The sequence below is a fragment of the Ipomoea nil genome, unplaced genomic scaffold (assembly GCF_001879475.1).
Source record: "Ipomoea nil cultivar Tokyo-kokei standard unplaced genomic scaffold, Asagao_1.1 scaffold3104, whole genome shotgun sequence".
In the NCBI taxonomy this organism is placed as follows: Eukaryota; Viridiplantae; Streptophyta; class Magnoliopsida; order Solanales; family Convolvulaceae; genus Ipomoea; species Ipomoea nil.
Window position 1 is genome coordinate 2188128 of NW_017619532.1, and position 24422 is coordinate 2212549.

At 34.2% G+C, this 24422-nt stretch overlaps 2 protein-coding genes across 2 annotated transcripts; one reads left to right on the plus strand and one right to left on the minus strand.

Moving 5' to 3' along the window:
• The first annotated feature begins 295 nt into the window (after positions 1–295).
• Positions 296–1078, plus strand: LOC109166663 (putative ripening-related protein 1). Its single transcript, XM_019315551.1, has one exon. The coding sequence runs from the start codon at positions 442–444 to the stop codon at positions 1006–1008; it is 567 nt and encodes a 188-aa protein (XP_019171096.1). The 5' UTR covers positions 296–441; the 3' UTR covers positions 1009–1078.
• A 7374-nt stretch (positions 1079–8452) lies between these two features.
• LOC109166661 (putative ripening-related protein 1) lies at positions 8453–9175 on the minus strand. The gene has a single exon (XM_019315550.1). It carries the CDS (start codon positions 9141–9143, stop codon positions 8577–8579), a length of 567 nt encoding a protein of 188 aa, XP_019171095.1. The 5' UTR covers positions 9144–9175; the 3' UTR covers positions 8453–8576.
• Between the last annotated feature and the right edge of the window lie 15247 nt (positions 9176–24422).

Consider the following 24422-nt stretch of genomic DNA (forward strand, 5'->3'; position numbering starts at 1 on the left):
GGGGAAAAATAAAGAAAAAACTACGGATCAGTTGTCTTTTGGTCTTCCACAAATTGCCAATTGAATCATGACAGTAACTTGTGATTTGTTAATGTAATAATGTCTCCTTTCACCGTAAAGATTGGTTGGCTAATTCAAACAATTTGACTTAATTAAACTGATAAACTCTACAACACTATGCAATTTCAATAATCAGCGGAGACTGATTGAGCACAGATTTGGCATTTTATCCCCATATTTCACATAATTCAGGTTGTTTTTAAATCCTAGAACGCCGTGAATGTAAAGCTGAGAAATAATATATCACTAAAGGGTTGAAAACAATTGCAATTTTTATGGTTTTTTTCTGCCAAATCTCAAGTATATAAACCTGTCAGATGATCACCCTTTTCATCACCACCATCTTCAACATTAACAGAGAAAACAAGAAGCTCAAAAACCATGAAAGCCTTTCTCTTTGTCATGCTGGCTCTCGCCTGCATAACACAATCTTGCATGGCCGCGAGCAGGCTGGCCGCGGCCGGAGACTGCACGCCGAGCGGCAAGATACGAGGAAAAAAGCCGCCGCCGGGGGAATGTAACCAAGAGAACGGCTCAGACTGCTGCAAGGCTGGCAAAATGTACACCACCTACAAATGCTCCCCTCAGGTCACCGGAAACACAAAGGCCACTCTCACCCTGAACAGCTTCCAGAAAGGCGGCGACGGCGGCGGCCCCTCGGAATGCGACAACCAGTACCACTCAGACAACACGCCCGTTGTGGCGCTTTCCACCGGATGGTACAGCGGAGGGAGCAGATGCCTGAATCACATCAAGATCAGCGCTAATGGAAGAAGCGTGACGGCTATGGTGGTGGACGAGTGTGACTCCACGATGGGGTGCGACGATGAACACGATTATCAGCCGCCATGTCAGAACAACATTGTGGATGCTTCTAAGGCTGTCTGGGAGGCTTTGGGGTTAGACCAGAATGAAGGAGAGCATGATATCACCTGGACTGATGCCTAATATATATACATGCATCATTCTAGCTTATATGTTATGTACGATATATGAGTTGAGATATTAATAATAAAAAGTATTTTAAGAATAGTTAAATAAATATTCTAATATATTAATGTCTTTAATTTATAATTGGATTTACATATTACAACACTAATTTTACTTATAACACATTAATCCTACAAAAGTTAACCTGAACAACGAACTAATAGAAATTACAGATTAACACGTTAGGCTATATTTATCTCTGCAATACTTTCACTTTAAAAAATGGTCTCACTTCCACATCAATAAATTTGTAATTTTTCCACCAATTTCTCTACATACAACAATATTCTCTCACTTTCAAAAGTAGTCTTACTTTCATATTATATTATAAAGGGAAAAGGTACAAATAGGTCATTATTGAACTATTTGGGGATAGCGATTAAGTCACGGAACTTAATATAAGTTCCAAATTGATCTATGAACTTAAGAAAAAAAAGCAATTAACATTTTTAGTAGGTTAACAACAAGTTTCGCTAATTAGAATGCCATATGTATTTTTTATTTTTATTTAATTATTATCCTACTAAGCATTTGACACTACTAAAAATAAAAACATTTGACCATCAACTATAGCTTCTCTATTCCCTGAACTTATTTGAAATAAACAAATTCAAAATCCATCAATCATGGTGCACATTTGAAACAAAATGCACAAGAGTAACAATATTTTTTTGATTAATACCTAATCCTACTAAGTTGACACTAAGCAACCCGAATACTCACTCGATTAATAAGGTCTTGAATCTCTATGAAAAGAGACGCTTACCAGTTACCGCATCATATAGATAAGAATATAATTGTGTTGTATTCAATCGTAATGTCTGAGAGTACAAAAAGCGAATATATATATACTAGATAGAATCCTAGTCAAACACGAATAATATAATCCTACTCTAATATGGATAACATAGTCCTAATAATCCCCCTCAAGCACAAGGTTGGCTAGCCAAAACATTGAGCTTGTCACGGAGAGAATTAACACGAATAGACGAAAGAGACTTGGTGAAGATATCTGCTAGTTGATCCTTGGTTGAAATAAAGTGCACCTCTAACTCATTTTTGGCTACTTTATCGCAAACAAAATGATAATCAATCTCAATGTGATTCGTGCGGGCATGAAACACTAGATTGGCACATAAGTAAGTAGCTCAAAAATTATCACACCATAGTCGAGGAGGAGACGCAGGGGGGATGCCGATCTCGTGTAGCAGAGAAACAAGCCATGTAACCTCAACAGATACATCAGCCAGACCCTTGTATTCTGCTTCAGTTGAAGAACGTGTCACTGTTCATTGCTTCCGACAAACCCAAGATATAAGATTACTCTCCAAGAACACAGCAAAACCACTAGTAGAATTGCGATCATTCGGATCGTTAGCCCAATCTGAGTCAGAATAGGCGTGAATATCCATCGATGCAGACCGAGAAATACACAGACCAAAATGTAGGGTGCCTTTGATATATCGCAGGACTCTTTTTAGAGAGGCCCAGCCCGTAGTAGTAGGAGCATGCATATGTTGACACAAGAAATTAACAGCATAAGACAGATCAGGACGAGTTACCGTAAGATATTGGAGAGCACCAGCAAGACTTCTGTATTGTGTTGGATCGGCATAGGGAGTGGCAACATCGTCGGCGGTTTTCGCGGCAGAGACAGGCGTGACCACTGGCTTACAGTCCACCATGCCAGCACGTTTGAGAATATCCTTCCTGTACCATTGTTGAGATAAAAGCATACCACCAGATAACGGGACAGTTTCAATTCCCAAAAAGAATGAAGGCACACCCATATCACGAACTTTAAACTCAAGCGCCAATTTATCAATAAGAGCAGTAACACGGTCTGAGTCAGACCCCATAATCAAAATGTCATCAACATACACCAAGAAATAAAAACGAACATTATCACGAGAATAGATAAAAAGAGACACATCAGTCTTTGAGGGCGCAAAGCCCACAGAGACTAGAAAATCATGTAACCTTGTGAACCATGCACGCGGGGCCTGTTTGAGACCGCAGAGAGATTTTTTAAGCAAACACACATGATCAGGTAATGACTGATCCTCATAACTAGGTGGCTGGTGCATGTAAAAAATCTCAGCTAGCTCGCCATTCAAAAAAGCATTGTGAATATTCAACTGGCGAATATACCACCCACGCTATACGGCTAAAGATAAGAGAAGACGTACCGTAGTGGGTTTAACCACAGGACTAAATGTCTCAAAAAAGTCCTCTCCAGCAACCTGATTAAAACCCTTGGCCACCAACCATGCTTTATGACGTTCTATTGAACCATCGGCCTTCCGTTTGATTCTGAAAATCCATTTGCAACCAACAACATTCATACCTGGTTGAGAAGGAACAAAACACCATGTATGATTATGAACCAAGGCATTGAACTCTGCATCCATTGCATCACGCCACTCAGGAAACTTGACCGCTTGAGAATAACAGGTAGTCTCAGACACCACGGTGGAAGTAGTGGTTAAGGCAACATGTTGATGCGGACCCGAGCTACGAGTGTTAATGTCATACGACCGAGGAGGCGGAGTGGATCGCCGAGGACGTCCGCGCGGTCTGCCGCGCTGCTCATCCTGCTGGTCTGAGACAGTCCGCTCACTCGATATGGACTGCTCGTGACCAGCACTGTCATTATGGCCAGAAGCCAACACGGGCTCGTCAACCTGCCGACTGCCATCAACAAGAGTGGCCGAGACATCATTCCCTCGCCTCGTCACAACTGGTGCGGTGGCCCACGGTTCGGATCGTGGCTTAGGAACCTGCGAGGCAATATGAGAAATAAAAGGAAACACTGCCTCATCGAACCGCACATGGCGACAGATAAAAACCTTGTTAGTGTTAGTATCTAAACAACGATAGCCACGATAAGACGGGGGGTAACCCATAAAAATACAAGGAGATGAACGAAATTGTAGCTTATTTCAATTATATGGACGCAATACAGGAAATCACAAACAACCAAATACCCGCAAGTAAGAGTAGGATGGGGGAGAACGATGCAAACGAAAGTGTGGTGACTCATCGGACAAAACACGAGTGGGAATTTTATTTATAAGACAGATAGCAGTCTCAAAAGCATAGTCCCAGAAACGAGAAGGAACAGATGCTTGAGCCATTAAGGACAGTCCTGTCTAAACAACATGACGATGCATGCGCTCCACCCGTCCATTCTGTTCATGAGTATACGCACAAGACTTCCTGTGATAAATACCTAGAGAAGAAAGGGTGAAACCAAGCTTCTTATATTCTCTCCCTAAATTAGATTGAAAAGAAATAATCTAGCGAGAAAAAGAACGTTCAACGAGTAACTGAAACTTATCAAATATGCCATATAATTCAGATTTGTCACGCATCGGATAATACCATATATATCGTGTGTAATCATCCACAAATAACACAAAATATTTAAAGCCATTCGCAGAAAGTAACGGCGCAGGGCCCCAAATATCATAATATATTAATTCGAAAGGATGTGTACTAGTAGTTTCAACACGAGATAATGGAAAACGAGATGATTTTCCCAATTGACAAGAGGAACAAACATTGGGAAGATCTTTCGAATTAAATGTACTAACAGACGAAGACTCTAAAATTTTGCGTAAGACTCGAGAGTGTGGATGCCCCAACCGCATATGCCAAACGAAGGACGAGCGCACAGCAACAAAAGCAGTTGGAGCAGGAGAAGACGCAGGCCAGGAATAAAGACCTCCGGACGCATGCCCTTTAAAAAGGACTTTCTTGATCAAAGTGTCCTTCACAAAGAAACAAAGAGGGTGAAACTCAAAGAAAACATTATGATCTTTGGCAAAACGCTGAACAGATAATAATGAAGTAGAGAGACCAGGGACATGCAAAACATCACACAATGTAAATGATCTAGAATTAATGGCTAACGAAGCAGAACCAACATTAACAACAGGCAAACATGTACCACTACCGACTCGCAAAGTTTCCGGGCCATCATAACTTGTTGCGGAAGTCATCAAGGACGAATCAGGTGTAGCATGATTCGTAACACCAGTGTCTGGAAACCACTTATGTGGACCTGTGTAATCACCATTCTCACCAGAGACAGCCACATTCGCCTGAGGAGCCGGGGAGGTGGAGTAACGATGCCAACACGAGAGAGTCTCGTGTCCTTGATTGTTGCATATTTGGAATCGAGGACCCGTGCTCGAGCCACGCCCGCGCCCGCGACCGCGTCTGCCGCCGCCCGATCCTCGATCGCGACCGTGCTGCTGTGTCGCGTTGCCACGACCACCGTGGCTAGGGGCCGCACCGCCTCGACCAGCGACCATCGCAACCGGCGGTACCCCGCCGTCTCCATCAGCAGCGCAGATCCACTCTTGTGACACCAAGAAATCCGCCACCTCTGCAAGCGGAACTACAGCACCCCGAGCTAGGGTTGCTACAAGCGGACGAAACTCAGATCACAAGCCGCGAAAGACGTAACATCACGACCGGCAAGAGCTAAATCATCAACGTACAACTGTGCACGACCAATATAATTTGCAATGGAAAAATCACCTTGCCAAAGGGCTTGCAATTCACCGAATAACCGCAACCCCGAGAACGCGAGGAAGAGGCAAGAGATTGTTCGATGGTGAGCCACAGTTGCCGGGAAGTAGACTGACCAACGGTGAACCACATCGTCTCCTCCGAAAGAGACGAAATTAAGAGGGACAAGATAGCCTTGTCTTGTCTCCTCCAAGCTACCTGCCGAGCGACGAGTTTGCTCGCTGCCGTGAGACTGTTGGCAGTCAAGGCAGCGGTGTCGGTGGCGGAAACCGGCGCTGTGATCGGGTACGGTAGACTATCATCGATGAAGCCGAGAAGACCTTGACCTTCAAGAAACGGTTGCATCTGCGTCCGCCAAAAGAGATAATTATGGGAGGTCAGCTTTAAAGAAATAAAGTGATGAGCCGATGAGAAGCTATTCCCAGTGGTCATAGGGGAAGTCTCGGTAATGGTCCGTTCAGAAGATCGAACAGAGCCATCATCAGGGAAACCGAGACCTTCCCTTAGAGAAAACCTGGAAGCTGATACCAGATGAGAATATATTTGTGTTGTATTCAATCGTAATGTCTGAGAGTACAAAGAGCGAATATATAGGTACTAGATAGAATCCTAGTCTAACATGAATAATATAGTCCTAGTCTAATATGGATAACATAGTCCTAATAATATATACCAAAATAAACCACAATACTAATAGATCTAACAAAATGCAATCTCTAAATAAACCTAAAATTTGCTTTTATGAAGAAAATTAATGAGGATGCTAGAACACCATAAGCGTTCAGTATCTCCACAGCACAAATTAATAATGAAACTAAATTCTAAGCTTTCTGATTTTTTTTAAAGGGTCAAATGCTTAAGTAATATGATGATGATAATAATGATAATAATGATAATAATGACAATAATGACAATAATAACAATAACAATAACAATAACAATAATAATAATAATAATAATAATAATAATAATAATAATAATAATAATAATAATAATAATAATAATAATAATAATAATAATAAATAAATAAATAAATAAATACACATGACATCCTAATCAGCAGAAACTTGTTGTTAACCTGCTAAAAATATCAATTGCTCTTTTTTCCCACAAATAATTCAATGGCCTATTTGTACATTTTTTCTATTAAAAATATAATAACAAAATAATAATAATTAAATAACTAATAATAGTATGAAATTTTCGCAGCCGAATAGGCAAGGAGTCCTCGGTTTATCACACCCCTAGGGTCGTCATTCCATTGTCATTATTCCTAATACCACATCTCATGACCTTCAGGCTCACTTACGAGAGTATGGAGTGTTGAAGGTCTAGACTATTGGTAGCGTCACGAGAGTGGGACGACAACCTTCGTTTACCGAATTGGTCTAACATTAGATCATGAGAGTGACGTGTTAGTCAACCAATTTGGAGTTGGTAGTCTTGAACCCGATGGTGAAGTTTCTAGCCCTCAATCCCTTGATCCATGGCATCAAACCAATAACACTCATTCCAATCCCTAGTTTTCTATCATTATTTTTATTCCTATGTTTAACCTACCTCCATCATGTTATTACTTGCTTAGCTTTCATAAATTGCTCAGAGCTTGTGTCTAGCTAGATCTTCTTTGGCTAACCAAACCCCCAATATCTAAGGATGATCAAAAACAAATTTTATTTTTATTTGTTTCGAATACCACTATACTTGTTCAGAGTGAATAAAAAATCATGACCTCAACTTCCAAGAGAGAGGTAATCCCTTCAGCATGAGGTCGAAGAATCATGACCTGGGCTTCGCGGAAAAGTCAAGTCTTACAATATGTGCTTGGCAATCATGAGTGGGGCACAAGCAAGTTGAGCTTGGCTGCAAGTCGAAGCAAGGTGAGCTCGTCGTCATAAAGTACCCGAGCTTGGCTATAAGCCCAAACAAGGTAGCTTGGCTCAACCCTAGGCCCAAGTAAGGTAGGCTCGTCACAAGTGAACTCGGGCACAAGTCGAGGTGAGCCCGAACCTCTCACCCCTTTCGGGAAATTGAGGTCGACACTTGGGGTCGGACCTCTATTCCCCTTTGACATGAGCCCAACAAAATCATAACCTCTTTGTGGTGCGGGTGGTTGGGTTTCGTGGGGAAGGATGAGGCCTTCGACGTGAGCTCGGATTGGGCCTCTTGTGTTAAGTTTGTGAAGGCCAGTTTCCCGACGTCATACTCATCCTCGAAAAGGAAAGGGTTTGGGGTTGACTTGACCTTGCGTAATAACATATGGCGCCTTAGTTTCGATTTGATTTGATGGGGTCGCACCACGCCTTGAATCCCTTCGACGAGCCGGGTAAACAAGGTCGTAGCTTGTTGGATCACAACCACCTCGTCTTGGAGGCCCAGAGTCAGAATTAGGTCAATTGGGGTTGGTCCCCCATTGTGATTGTTATTCAATTGATCATGTAGGTCCCTACTGACCCTATTGGGGAGGTTTTTCCGACTCGCGTCCTCGTTGACGTTGTTTCCACCTAGGGTGAGATTGGTGTCACGAGAATTGAACCTTGCCAATCTTATGGAAAATTTGAAAATAGGAAGCAAGTTCGAGCTTGTATGCCATATATATATAAAGGGAATATGAAGATAATATACCAAGCTTGGAAGAGACAAACTGCCTTATGTTTTAGTACTTGGCTCCCTCTGTAACTACGCTGAGAGAAATAGGCGCGCAATTACGGTCTTCATTTGACCAAGCCTCGGTCGGCTTGGCCGAGTTGAGGCCCCCACTGACCTCTTGGTTGGTTCACTCCGAAGTTCGAACACGTCTCCAATATATCCTATCACTAGGCATAATCGATATTATTTACATATTAATCTATGGTAAAATCAATTTTATCCATAAAAATACTTTTATTATTAATATCACACATCATCCTACATAAGACATACAATGATCCATGTATATATAGACATACAATCCGCAATGCAAGCTATAAGAATAGCAGGTAATTATATTAGGCATCAGTCCAAGTGATATCATGCTCTCCTTCATTCTGGTCTAACCCCAAAGCTTCCCACACAGCCTTAGAAGCATCCACAATGTTGTTCTGACAAGGCGGCTGATAATCGTGTTCATCGTCGCACCCCATCGTGGAGTCACACTCGTCCACAACCATAGCCGTCACGCTTCTTCCATTAGCGCTGATCTTGATGTGATTCAGGCATCTGCTCCCTCCGCTGTACCATCCGGTGGAAAGCGCCACCACGGGCGTGTCGTCTGAGTGGTACTGGTTGTCGCATTCCGACGGGCCGCCTCCATCGCCGCCTTTCTGGAAGCTGTTGAGGGTGAGAGTGGCCTTGGTGTTTCCGGTGACCGGAGGTGAGCACTTATAGGTAGTGTACATTTCTCCTTGCTTGCAGCAGTCTGAGCCGTTCTCTTGGTTACATTCCCCCGGCGGCGGCTTTTTTCCTCGTATCTTGCCGCTCGGCGAGCAAGCTCCGGCCGCCGCGAGCCTGCTCGCGGCCATGCAAGATTCTGTTATGCAGGCAAGAGCCAGCATGGCAAAGAGAAAGGCTTTCATGGTTTTCGATATTCAATTCGCTGGTACTGTAATGTAATGTTGAAGATCGTGGTGAAAAGGGTGATCATCTGACTGGTTTTTATACCTGAGATTTGACAGTACAGACAAAAACTATAAAAATTGCATTTGTTTTCAACTCCGTAGTGATATATTATTTCTCAGCTTCGCATTCACGGCGTTTTAGGATAAAAAACCAACCTTAATTGTGTGAAATCTTGGAACAGAAATTCACAAAATGCCAAATCTGTGCTCAATGGTCAGTCTCCAACCTCCATTGATTGTTGAAATTGCATCAATGCTGATGAGTTGAAGTCAAATGGTTTGAATTAGCCATTTAGCCAACCCCCAATCTAATCCACCGATATAATCTTTACCGTGAAAGGAAACATAAAAAGTGTTAAATTGACTCCTAAGTCATTCGAATAGTACAATTTGGTCTCCTAAGTAAAAGAAAAAAATCCATTCAGATTCCCTAAATCTGTAAAATAATTCAATTGAGTCCAAATCAACATGTATAACAAGTTAATTCTTCGCAAGCTTGACACGTGTCACTTTTAAAATATTATTTTATTTTTATTTTTAAAAAAACTTTTTATTTATTTATTAAAAAAAATAATTCAGCCACCGGTTGTCCTCGAGTAAAATTCCTTTTTTATTTTTATATGTAACCACTGGAGAACAAAGAAGAACCACTCCATGCCACTACACCACAATGTCCTTGGTAACAAATTATATGACTTTAATTTATTTACATACACATGCATTATTTAGGCAAATTATATCGTGCACCGCGGTGCATAATCAATTATGCACCGTGCATCAAAACGACGTCGTTTTGTTAAATGAAAAGAAACGGCATTTGTTTTCCGCTGTTCCGTATCCTTCTGCAAAAAGTGACTCTGTTATTCAGTTTCATTTTGTATACACTGCAGTTTCAGTTTAACACAACTACAGTTTCATTTTGATATAACTACAGTTTCATTCGATATTTATAGACTCAAATATGTGAAAATGTTATTTAATTTTATTTTATATACACTATAGTTTTATTAAAACACAATTACATGATCATTTTGATATAATTACAGTTTCATTGTACAATATATATACTCAAATATGTGAAATGTTATTCAGTTTCATTTTATATGCACTGCAGTTTCATTTCACCACAACTGCAGTATCATTTTGATATAACTGCAGTTTCATTTGTCGAGAGGCAGTGCCGGTTTAGATATACTGTAGTGTTAGTTGGTGTTTAATATACCAAACATGCGGATTCCGTTAACGGTAACGGCGGGCCGTTTCTTTACTTAAAAAAATGACGCCGTTTTTTACCGCGGTGCATGTGCACCGAAGTCTACAATATAACGACTGCATTATTTATTAATTGAAAACATATAATATTTTAAAGGTAGACACTTAATTTTTGGTCCACGATCCACACTAATCAGGATGGGCCATGATCCAAGATATATGTTTGGATCACAATTCACATTTGCTCTGCTTCCGTTGGGCTTGCATGTGTTGGGTTGGGATGTTAAAATAATCAAGGCTCCTATGTTATTAATAATGAATGATCAATTTAGGCTCTTTTTATTTTTCATTTGAGCAATGTTAGACGTATATAAGTTACGTTACACATATTGATCATTAGCTGATATTATCATTTTATTGGATACATATATTAATTTTCAAACATGTAAAATAGTAAAAGAAATTATTTTTTTATAAATATTTAGATCATTCCGAACTAACAAGTAGATATACGAGTAACCCCGGTGATATGCACTAGAAGGCAATTGTAAGGGCATTCTCAATAGTAGGAATTTTGGTGTGATTTTTGAGGAGCTTTTGTAAGTGTGATTAGGAAAGAGAAAATGAGATGAAATAAAAAATGGAGAAAAAAAAAACAAAAGAAAAGTTGAATTAAAAAAAAAAAAAAAAAAAAAAAAAAAAAAAAAAAAAACAAAGGTTGTAATTAACGCGCCAGGCTGGGCGCAAATTGGCCTTCACGCATTCAGCTGCATTTCTTTGTTCTTATATGATGGGTCCCACTACTGACAAAACCTCAAAAATAACATAAGCAACTCACATCTTCTCTCACCTATTTCTCTCTCATCCACCATGGCTTGTTTTTCTCAAATACCGTGAACAACCCCACTATTGGGGTTGCTCTAATGGCATGTTTGGTTCATGGAATAGGTCCGGAATGGAATAACATTCCTTGGAATATACCTATTCCGTTGTTTGGTTGGATCATTTTGTCATGGGAATAACATTACTAGGAATGAGCTATTACCTTTGCAAGGGGAATAGCCATTCCTAGGGGGGCCTTGGTATTAGCTATTCACATGCCCTTGGGAATAGCTTTTATATCACAAATACCAAAAATATCATTTGCACATTATTTAATATTTATATTTGTTTAATAAATATAATGTATTATATAATTGTATATATTTAATAATTAATTATAATTTTTTATCTATCAATCTATCAATAAATATATGTATTTATATAAATTATATATATATATATATATATATATATATATATATATATATAAACTGTATAAGACTCCTTAATTATGAAACATTGACTCCTAAATTATGTAGCATGCCCACCCGCATGCCTAGCGAATGGGCATTGCAAGCTTGCCTAGCGGATGAGCATTGCAATTGAAATTATGGAGTCTTGAGGCTACTTTTATAAGATCCTCAAGGCTCCATTCTTCACTTCTACAACCGATGTGGGATAAGTGGAGAAATAAATATAAATATAAATATATATTTTTATTATAATAATAATAATTTGTTATTATTATTATTATTATTATTATTATTATTATTATTATTAATTATTATTAGTCTCTCTCTCACACACACATGCATATATATATATATATATATATATATATATATATATATATATATATATATAGTGAAAGGTTCACGTGCATTTGTTGCTTCCCGTGCGGATGTGCGGTGGATTAATGTGTGTGAGATTTGTACTCAATGTGCGTGAGTGTTGTGTTTAATGTGCCTGAGATTTGTACTTAATGTGCATGAATGTGTAAAATGCAGCAGAAAATATTGATGTCAGCTTCTTCCCCATCCCAGTAGCCATTTGCCCCCTCCCTGATGATGATGATGCGGAGGCGAGCTATGGTGGTTAAAAATTATGGGAATAATACAACAGAAATCCACACTTAGTTGTTGTGCAAATTTTACTGTGCGTGCATCATTTATATAAACATTCAACTGCACTGAAGGTAGTTGATAATCCAGAATCCATGGCCAAATTGAAGGAAGAAGTAACACGAAGCTTGGGCGTTAATGTGCGTGAGTTTCTGTTCTGCGTCCTTCTGAGCTCGTAATTCTTAAATATACTCACACATTAAGCACAAATCTCACGCACATTAAACACAATATTCAGGCACATTAAGTACAAAACTGACGCATATTAACATGACGCACATTAAGTACAAATCTCAGGCACATTGAGTACAAATCTCACGCACATTAAGTATAAACCTCACGCACACTAATCCACCGCACATGCGCACAGGAAGCAATAAATGCACCTGATCCCTTCCACACACACACACACACACACACACACACACACACACACACACACACACACACACACACACACACACACACATATATATATATATATATATCATAATCATATTTTATTATTATTATTATTATTATTATTATTATTATTATTATTATTATTATTATTATTATTATTTTGTATAAGGGTATTTGTGTCTTTAAAACTTATTCCATTTCTATTCCTTTAACCAACCAAACACTGGAATACAATTACTAAAGTCTATTCATTCAGCGAACCAAACAATAGAATACAATTTCTATTCTATTCCTTACATATTCCATTCCCTGTGGAATTGCATTCTTATTCCCTCCAAATTCATTCCGTGAACCAAACGTGCTGTAAGGGTTATAAGAAAGCTAAGGCATACTCGTAACCTTGGACTGCACTACATGAGATATCTAGTTGTACTTGAAGGGTATGATGATGCTAATTGGATATCAAACATTAAGGACTCAAAGTCCACAAGTGATTGCGTGTTTATGTTAGTTGGTGCAATCGTCTCTTGGAAATCCTCGAAACAAACTGTAATAGCTAGATCCATAATGGAATCCGAGCTAATAGCAACAAATGTTGTGAAGTGGCTGAATGGCTACGCCATTTTCTCAAGGATATTCCCAGTTGGGAAAAATATGTACCTTCCATTCGTGTGCATTGTGACAGCCAAGCTTGGAAGGGTAGTACAGTTCGATAAGTTCCTATGTGAGATATATCATTCTTTACACAACAGCAGTACAGTTCAAAGACATCGCGTTCTACCAACAACTAGTAAAGTAAATATATCTTTACAAGGGAAAACTCAAAGGGTAACTGATAAGTGCCAAAGATGTCATATTTTGGAGGGTGTTTTGGTGTCTATTTGTGCCTTGTTTGAGTCCTTTTGAGTTGATTTATGGGCTTAATTGCTTTATTTTGACAAAAGATGCATTTAAGGACTAACTTTGGGACAATTGTGCATTTTTAAAGAATTTGAGAGGTTTCAAGGGCATTTGGAGGTAAGAAAAGGGAAAAAGTAGCAAAGGCATGAAATCTGGGCACAGTACGAGGGCCATACGGACGTACTTCACTCGTACAGGAGATGGCCGAAAGTTGTACGTGCGCCGGGATCACATTCGAAGCTGTGAAGCGAAAGAAGACCTCGTACGAGCACGGTACAGTCATACAAGGCTCATATCAACGTCAGTTTAATGAAGTATAAATTGCTTCTTGGTGGGATTGTTTAGGGACTTTTTCCATATTTTTTCCATTAGTTTATGATTTCATTTTTCCACTTCTAGTTCAAGCTCTGAATTCTCTCCAATTATAGAGAGAGAAAGTGGATCTAGGGTTTGAAGGTTAATTGACAACTTACTTAGCTTTGATCTTGGAAGCTTTCTTCTTGCTTGATTGGAGACTTTGATGTATTGAGCTAAGTACATTTCTTAGCTTGCATTCTCTATTCATTTACTTCATATTTCCATCTTCAATTAGCTCATTGTGGTTGTACTTCATCAATTAAGATCATGTTTGGCTTGAATTACTAAGGGAATTGGATTGTGTTCCCTTGTGATTGTGCATGAATTGATTAAAATGAATTGACTGTGTTTGATGTCTTAGTATCTTTGTTGGAAGTGAAATTTGTATAGACTCTTGTATGATGAGTGCGCACATCATACAAGAGAGGCTTAGGATGAGAGTTGCCAAGAGATTGGGACTACACTCTAACCCTTCCACTTGCAATTCCTACCTTACGTTGAGAAATGGAGTCTAGAAGAAGACATGTCGATCAAGTGTTTGATAAAATGTCTTGAATATTTTAAGTTGCTACAAAAGTAGAACTAGAAGAACTCAATAGGCTAATAATCGTAGCCAGCTTAGCACTAGTGGAAATGCTTCCAAAGATCACAATTCAACACATAGCATCAATTCCCACCAAGGTCTCTTCATTGCTCTCAGCAAGGAAATGTCAAACCAATTCCTTCCATCTCATTTCTCATTTACTTTTTGCTTACTTGCTTGCATACTTTACATTGTTACTCCTTTCTATTGCTCTAGTGAACCTACCTAGCTTCCTATCACAAGTGTGCACTCATGTTTAATTGCGCATCATTCAATTCCCTTGACCATCCTTTGAGAACGACATCCGGGAGAATCTTCATTCTCCACCCTACTTTCCATCCCACGCTTACTACGATCCGTCAGTTACACCTACCTATCCTATGCAGGGATCTTCTTTGAGCACAATCATGTCAATTTTTCTAAGTCCTGGAAAATCAATTTTCATTCATGTGGGGATTGTTGAAAGAAGTAACTACTTTTGGCATATTTAAAGTACCGTTTTATGATATAATTCGAGTTCTCCAAAGTGAGATATAATTTGATATATCATATGCATAAAATGGATATATTATTTCTCAGCTTTACATTCACGGCGTTCTAGGATTAAAAAGACAACCTTGATAGGCCTAATCAAATTGGTCTATTATTAACTTAGAACTATGTATAAGATTATAGGTTAAACTCTTAGTGAGAACAACCTATTAACTTTCTTGGGTTGAGAGGGTCAACTATAAACAACATAGGTTGATTTAACTCTTTGTGGTCCTTTATTACCTAGATTACAATGTGAAGTTTATCATGTACACACATTTCAGTAGTGGTTGAAGATTTCCTTGCCACTTAAAAAATATCCTTAATTATGTGAAATATAGGGCACAAAATGCCAAATCTTCTGTGCTCAATGGTTAGTTCCCAACCTCCACTGATTGTTGAAATTGCATAGTGTTTTAGAGCTTAAGTCAAATTTTTTGAATTAGCCAAACCCCCAATCAACCAATCTAAGAGCATCTCTATTAAGGGGGATTTTTCACAGTTTTTGAGGTAAATGTTGTTTTGTTGGAAGAGAGAGAGAGAGGGAGGAGAGGGAATGTGTGGGTTCCTCCTGCAAAAACCCAAATTTCTGCAGGTCTGGTGGGTCTCACTGTGTGAAGAGAGTGCACTGTACGCGCCAGCCTGGGCGCGTAAATCTATTTTTTTATTTCTTTTTTTGTTTTTGATTTTTTTTCCTTTTCTTTTTTTTCCTCCTCTCACATTTTCTCTTTCATAAAAACAAAAAAAAAAAAAAAAAAAAAAAAAAAAAAAAAAACTCTTCAAAAATTACACCAAAACTCTAACTATTGAGGATGTCCTTACTACGATGTAGGAGTGTAAATGAGCCAAGCCGCTCGGTCAAAGCTCGGCTCGAGCTCGGTCAAAATTGAACTCGAGCGGCTCGTTTAGTAAACGAGCCGAGCTCGAGCTCAAATATTCTAGGCTCGTGGCTCGTCGAGCCGGTCGCGAGCCATAATTAAATAAATAGATAAATATTAAATATATATATATATATATATATATATATATATATATATATATATATATATATATATATATATATATATATATATATATATATATATATATATATATATTACTTAAAACTCGCAAAGTAGGAAAACCCTAAATCTATGGCAGCTGCATACCCGCTGCCAATCTCTTGTTGCCTCCTCGGAGATGCCACTGGCACTGATAAGGAGGAGCATCAAATCAGATGCCACTACAGAAGTTTGGACTTTTGAATTTTTAAAGTTTTTATTATTTATGTATGAATAAAATAATATTTATTATTAATTGAATATGAATTCAAATAGGTCAAACTCGAGATTAAAATCGAGCTCAAATCAAGCCCGAGCTCGAGTTCGAACTCGAGCTCAAGATCGAGCTCGAAATTGAACAGCTCGAGCCGAGCTCGAGCGGCTCGAAAAATTGTCGAGCCGAGCTCGAGCATCATTTTTTGAGCTCCATTGAGCTCGAGCTCGAGCTCGACTCGGCTAGTTTACACCCCTACTACGAAGATGTTAATAAATCACAATTTACTGTCATGATTCAAGTTGGTAGTTTGTGGATGAACACCAAAAGAGAAGTATACTCACTTGAAAATATTGTAGCTAGTATATATACGTCTTATGTTGAGATGACACTTATATTTGCTATTTTGCTCTGCTTTGGTTTGACTTGCATTAATTGGGTTTGGGTGTTAAGATTATAGGCGTCATTTCACACAGCTCAATTGTTATATATATATATATATATATATATATATATATATATATATATATATATATATATATATATATAGGGAAGGGATCAGGTGCATTTGTGGCTTTTCATGCGGTTGTGCGGTAGATTAATGTGCGTGAGTTATATACTTAATGTGTGTGAATCGCGTGGTTAATGTGCCTGAGATTTGTACTTAATGTACGTGAGTGTGTAATGTTAATGTGCGTGAGTTTTGTACTTAATGTGCCTGAGTATTGTGCTTAATGTGCGTGACTTGAGTTCAGAATTACGAGCTCAGAAGGAAGTAGAACAGAAAATGAAGGTGGGTGAAGCTTTTCTGATTGTGTGTGAATGGATGGATATATGTAAACGCACATATGACTATTCTGATTTTTCATAGTGTGCAATTAGTGTAAATTTGTGTAAATATATACATGTCTCAAAACCTTTTATTCGAAGTACAGCAAAAGGAGAGAAATATTCAGAGGTGTGTTCACATAATCACATATGCATATAAATGCAAATAAATGTAGAGTTCTGAGTACACCTTATTCCAGAGTTTCAAATCTACAACTACTTTTAACTTACTTCCTGCAAAAGAATCAAATTGTAAGTAAATGACGATCAGCATATTCTTGGAAAGAGAAAATGCCCCTTTGGGACTACAATATAACATTTCTTCAGATACTAAGACCTTCAGAGTTTTCACATTTCAATGAGCAGGGACACTATTGTTGATTTGAAGGCTTTTTCAATAACGACATTTTAAGAACTTTTTATATTTAAATTACAATCAAAGTATTAGGATATATTTTATTATTGAACTATGTGATATGTTTATTATGAAAATAAAATTTAGTTAGTGATATGGGTCTTTTGTAGGGTGGGGTTTTGCTGTTAAAAAGGAAAAGTGCATCAGCTTCACTACTTCACTAATACATCTTTTGACAATCGTTATGCCATGGAACCGTGTTCACCATCTATGGTGAACACGGTCCTAAACGGTAACGGTGTTTATGGGCACCGTTATCTTCCACCAATCTTTTTTTTTTTTTTTTATAACTAGTATTTGCGCCCGTGCGATGCACGGAATGAATTTATTATAATATATTAAGAATATTTGGATTGATATTATAATTATTTAAATTAGAATATCAAATATTATATAGTGTAATTGAAAATATGGTTTGGATCGTTTATATGTTTTGATGTTATCATTGCTTGAATTTGAGCAAATAATTGCTCAAATTAATAGCTAATGTGTAGATGTACGCATGTGGTGCTGTAACTTTGAAGATTTCATTTACCATTGTTTAGTATTTTTATAAATTAGGCAAACATGCTAATTCTTTAGCAACTCAATTATAGGAATGAATTGCTATCCTAATTCATTTGTATGAAAAATATATTTTTTGTCTAGATATATAGCAATTTTGTCATTTAAAAAACATAATATCACCAATTGTATTTACACATTATTGAAACCTCATTGTATACGACATTGGTAGTAGCAACACAATCTTGTCAATCGTCGTCTATAATTAACATCTTTAGTCCATTAGGATGGGTGACTCGGGTGAAAATATATAATCGTAGAATATCAGTCAATTAGTAAATCTTTTATATTTTCAGTTAATTAGTAATATCATATTCATTTTCAGCCAATTATTCTTTTTTATTTTATGTCAATTAGTCAATTAGAATATCAGATGTAGTAATATTTTTACCTAATTTTCGTTCTATTTTTAATTGATGATGTAGAATATTATTATTAAAATATTTCTGTTCCATTTTTAATTTACCTTCACTATTGTTTAAAATATGCATTTACTATTGATGATGTAGAATATTATTATTGAAATATTTCCTTCCAATTTTTAATTAAAATGCAATGATCTGGCCATTTTTTTTCACTTTATTCAATTATGAATCATTTTTTATTTGTAGTCAATCCTTTTATATTTTCAGTCAATTAGTAATATCATATTCATTTTCAGCATTTTTTTTAGTCACTAAGTCAATTAGAAATTAGATGCAGTGATATTTTTACATAATTTTCATTCCATTTTTAACTGATGATGTAGATATTATTATTGAAATATTTATGTTATGGAGGCCTAAGTTTTTTTTTGGGGGGGGGGGGGGGGGGGGATTTTGGCTAGGAGAATTTTACTTTTAATTATATATAAATTAATAAATTAATTAATTAGTTAATTATTAATAACAGCTTTTTTTTATATTTCCACTAAATTTACATTTTATAAAATATATAATCGAGATTAATATTTCTTTCTATCTCAGCTAAACGTTAAGATGCAAACTTCATTTTACATATTTATTAATATATTTTGTACCAGTAATTATTATATTTTTTGTAACTTATTAATATTCAAGTATTAATATTCATTTCATTTTTCAATTAGTAGCCTAATTTCAATGAAATTTTTTATATTTTCAGTAATTTATTAATATTCAAGCATTAATATTCATTTCATTTTTATTTTTTAATCAAGTATTAATATTCATTTCATTTTTTGCATTTGAGTCAATTTCGAAGAATTTTTAATTTTTAGTCAATTATTAATAGTCATTTCTTATTTTAATTGGCCTAAATTTTGTGCCATTTTTATTCTCAGTTAATAATTATTTTTCAAATATTCTTTTAACTACTATAATTTCACCTATGAACACGGTGTGGATAAACGAATAAAACAAATGAATATTCAAAGTAATGTAAAACCATTAAATCTTTCAATTTAAACAAAAGACAAAAATTTAAATATATAAATATAAAATCTATACGCTTATTCGTGTAGTTGACTAAATATGTTTATTACCAATTAATTATAAAATACCATACATATTATTACCCATTATGCTATTATGTTATTACCTAATTAATATATGTTCTACACGGTATTACCAATAGAATATTTAATTAATTGTCTACAAAAGTTTGAGCGAAAAAAATTAAATTGAAATTATTTAAAATATATAGATCCACATCAAGAAAAATCTTATTAATTTCGGATATTAAAACTATATATTTATATTAAATGTGAAATTATAAATAATTAAGTTTCAATAAGATTAGTTGTTTCCTAACTTTATATTTTATAAAATATATAATCGAGATTAATATTCTTTCTATATACTGGGTCAATTTGGAAGTATTTTTCATTTTTAATCAATTATTAATAGTCATTTCTTTTTTTCTTTTTTAAAAACATTTATAGTCATTTCTTATTTCAATTGGCCTAAATTTCTTGTCATATTTATTCTCAGTCAATTATTCCTTTTTAATACATATTAATAATTGAATCGAACAAATAATCCATACTCTAAAAAAAACGCACAATATATTTAAAAAAAATGAATTGAACAAATAATCCATACAAAAGTTTGAGCAGAAAAATGAAATAGGATATATATATATATATATATATATATATATATATATATATATATATATATATATATATATATATATATATATATATATATATATATATATATATATAGAGAGAGAGAGAGAGAGAGAGAGAGAGAGAGAGAGAGGGGTGATCACATGTGGTCATATTGTTAGGTGTGGTCATGTGGCAGAATTTCAGAATACACCAATGGTTAAGTAAGATATACACCATCAACGTCAGGAAATGCACCACAAAAAACGCACACAAATTAGGTAAGCATTACGAACAACACACCATTAGGTGTGAGTAAAAACACCATACAGTGTTCGGAAATACACCATTGGGGTTGGTGAGTTATATGGTGTATTTTTTGGTATTTTTTTTCGCATTTCATTGTGGTGTGTTTCCCTTACACTGTTGGTGCATGTTGTTAACATTGTTAGTGTATTCTGAAATTCCGCCACACGACCACACCTAACAACATGACCACATATGAGCATTTTTCTATATATATATATATATATATATATATATATATATATATATATATATATATATATATATATATATATATATATATATATATATATATATATATATATATATTATGTATTATTTTTATAATTAAGGTATAATATTGTTAAGTCAAAATTATTTAAAATGTATAGATCCACATTAAGAAAAATCTTATTAATTTCGGATATTAAAACCACATATTTATATTAAAGGTGAAATTACAAATAATTAAGTTTCAATAAGTTTAGTTATTTCTTAAGTTATATATGGTTAGTAATGAATATTTTTCTATATTAGATTATGCTTATATATGGTTTGCCCGTATTAGATTAATATATATATATATATATATATATATATATATATATATATATATATATATATATATATATATATATATATATATATATATATATATATATATATATATATATATATATAAAATAGTAATTAAATCTAAATATATGGATAATATTTATTCAATATTATTATGAAAGTATTACAATTATAGCTTTGTATATGAAAAACATAGAAACTTGAGTAGCTTAAATAAAAAATATTAAAAATAATGCATCTACAACATAAAAAAAAATTATACTTGCTTTAATAATTAATTATTAATATAATTGCCCAATGTAAATTTACAATTATTAATAATTATTTTTGGTAATTATTCGACAGTAAAAAAAGATAAATAAAAGTAATAAGAAAAACAGAAGAGGAAAGAATATATAGATGCCATATGATATCTTACATAAGATAAATTGATATCAAATTTAATTTAGAATTAGAGTAGGAATAAGAAAGTATGAAAGAATATTTGTAATAGGGATTGTATTACCATATTTGTACAATTGTAGTACGAATAATTGGAATTGTATTACCACATATATTTTACAATATTACACAAACTTTAATAATGTAGAAGTTTTTTGGGTGGGAATTAAAACATAGGATTTTGTTTGTATATATAGTATAGAGTACTCATTGTTTTAATAAGCTTATTATTATTATTATTATTAAATTTGGGCGATTAAATATTAATATTCAATTTGGTTTTATTATTTTCACACAATCTTCCTTTTAAATTCTTGATACTACCGATTGTTTTCCATTTTCACTTTTTAAGAGAAATAACCATATTATTAATAAAAGTTTGTCTAGAAATTACGCAGGAGAATTTTATTTGTATTAATAGTATAGAAAATTTTAATTTCATTAGATTTTAGATAAATGTTAACATAATTATATGCAGTAATTTGTCATATATAAATTTTTTACTTTAGTAATATTAATCATATGATAATCTATTCTATTAATAAAAACTAAAATCCTCCCTGCATAACACAAAGAGAACAATAAAAAACATCATCAGATACTCAATACATAAAACACAACCCACAATATATTTTTTAAAAAAATTGAATCGAACAAATAATCCATACTCTAAAAACAAAAAAATATAAGAATATTGGTTTTTTTTATAAGAATTTAATTACAGGAAATCAAGTTTAGGTCAATAAAAAAAATACTAAAATGGTACTTTCAAGCATGCACATACATGGATATTTTAATCTACTGGCCTTCAATTCTTTCTCAAAATCAGAAGAAGTGTCTTCATCAGATGAAGAGGAACCCGCTTTCCACCACATTCTTCTGAATCTTGCCTTCGACATTTTTTTACTCTATAACTTGTTTTAAAGCTGAATCCTTTTTCTTTCTTTCTTTTTTTTTTTTTTCTTTTTTTTTTTTTGCGTTGGCCTTCTCGACCGCAGCTTTCGTTTCTCTCTTAATTACAAAGTCACCAAAAAACAGTGAACTCCGGTAGCATCCCCTACTGACTCTGTAACCATTCCATCACACAAATAACAAAAACAGTGCCTGGAAATAAAATATATAAACAATATTGCAAAATTATTGTTTTAAACAAAGCAATAATACAAAAAAAAAAAAAATACATATAATACAAATTTTTAAAAACAAAACAATAATTAAAAACTACGAAAGATTATTTATAGACAAAATAATACGAAAAAATACTTTTCTAAAAAAATTTGACTTGTTTGCATCGGCTTAGTCGGAGCAACTACAGCTGGTCTGGAGTGGCATCAACCCGGACAAATCTATAATAAAGAATGTAAATGAAAAAGTTAATAACTTTTTTCACAAAGATACAAATAGCTAGAAAGAGAAATTGTACCTTGAATGCTATGAAATATGCATATTAGGTTGAGTGGCTATTGAACCACAATAATTAAATTGATAAATGGGTGATGAGAAAGTCATCTGCAAGGGAAAAGAGGGATGCAAGGTAAAATGAAGACTCATAATTTTTTTAGTTATTAACTCATTGTATTTATAGGTGACAAATATTAGAATTATAAATTTGTAAGATTTTTCAAAAGGAAATTGTATTTATTTATTTAAGGTATTGCCATAATCAATTCATTATATTGATATTTCTAATCAAGTCATTATATTAATATTAATATTCCTAATTAATTTTATTCCTATTTAATTCATAACATTGATATTACTAAATTGTCCTTAAGTTTGAGCGAGAAAATGAAATTGGAGGATTATATATATATATATATATATATATATATATATATATATATATATATATATATATATATATATATATATATATATATATATATATATATAAGTTTGAGCGAGAAAATGAAATTGGAGGATTTTATATATAATACACGGAAATAGGAATATATCTAATATAAATGGAGATGAATATAAAATTACTATAATTTGATTTGAATATAATGGCATATAATAATATCTATATATAAATAATGGATGATATTACATAAATGCCTCTAAGTTTTGAGGGAAAAATTTATAGATTAGGATTATTGTTATGCGTGTACATACATATATTTGATTTGGACTTGTGTACCAAGGCTCAATATAATAAAATGGGCTACGAAGATATCATGTCAAAATTGTAGCTTAAAGAATATAATATAAATTAGGCAAAATAATTTATTTATTTAAAGTAGAAAATACTAATTTATATTTATAGGTAGAAAATACTAATTTAAATGGAAAGAATAATAATTTATTTATTTATTTATTTAAGTTAATAACATCATTATTATTATTATTATTATATTATTATTATTATTATTATTATTATTATTATTATTATTATTATTATATATATATATTAATTATAAAAAATGCTGTAAAATGAACTATGCTTGTTAAAAAAAACATAGAAACTTGAATGGCATGTACAAATCTCAAAATTAACATACTAACTCTAAGTTTCAGAAAATCTTACAAAATCATCAAAATTACCGTCTTTATCATCCTCGATCGCATCTCTACAATCTTCCATAAAAACTAAACCAATATGGTTCTGTTACAAATGCTCTTCCTCCTCAATTTCCTTTTGTTGAAGCAGAGCCTCCTTAAATATCTTCAAACTCATACCAGACGATATAAACTGCAAAACATATTGAAGTACGTGAGAATATAGTTAGAAAAATGTAAAAAAATTCATACAAAAAGAAAGCAGTGAGATGAGTCTGAGATTCTTTGATTGAAGAAGCCCTTGTATTTATAGGTAGAAAATACTAATTCAAAAGGAAAGTATAATAATTTATTTATTTAAAGTAATAAAATTATTATT

Excerpts from the sequence above, each read along its gene's own strand:
- LOC109166663 (XM_019315551.1), top strand. The coding sequence starts at position 442 with ATGAAAGCCTTTCTCTTTGTCATGCTGGCTCTCGCCTGCATAACACAA.
- LOC109166661 (XM_019315550.1), bottom strand. The coding sequence starts at position 9,143 with ATGAAAGCCTTTCTCTTTGCCATGCTGGCTCTTGCCTGCATAACAGAA.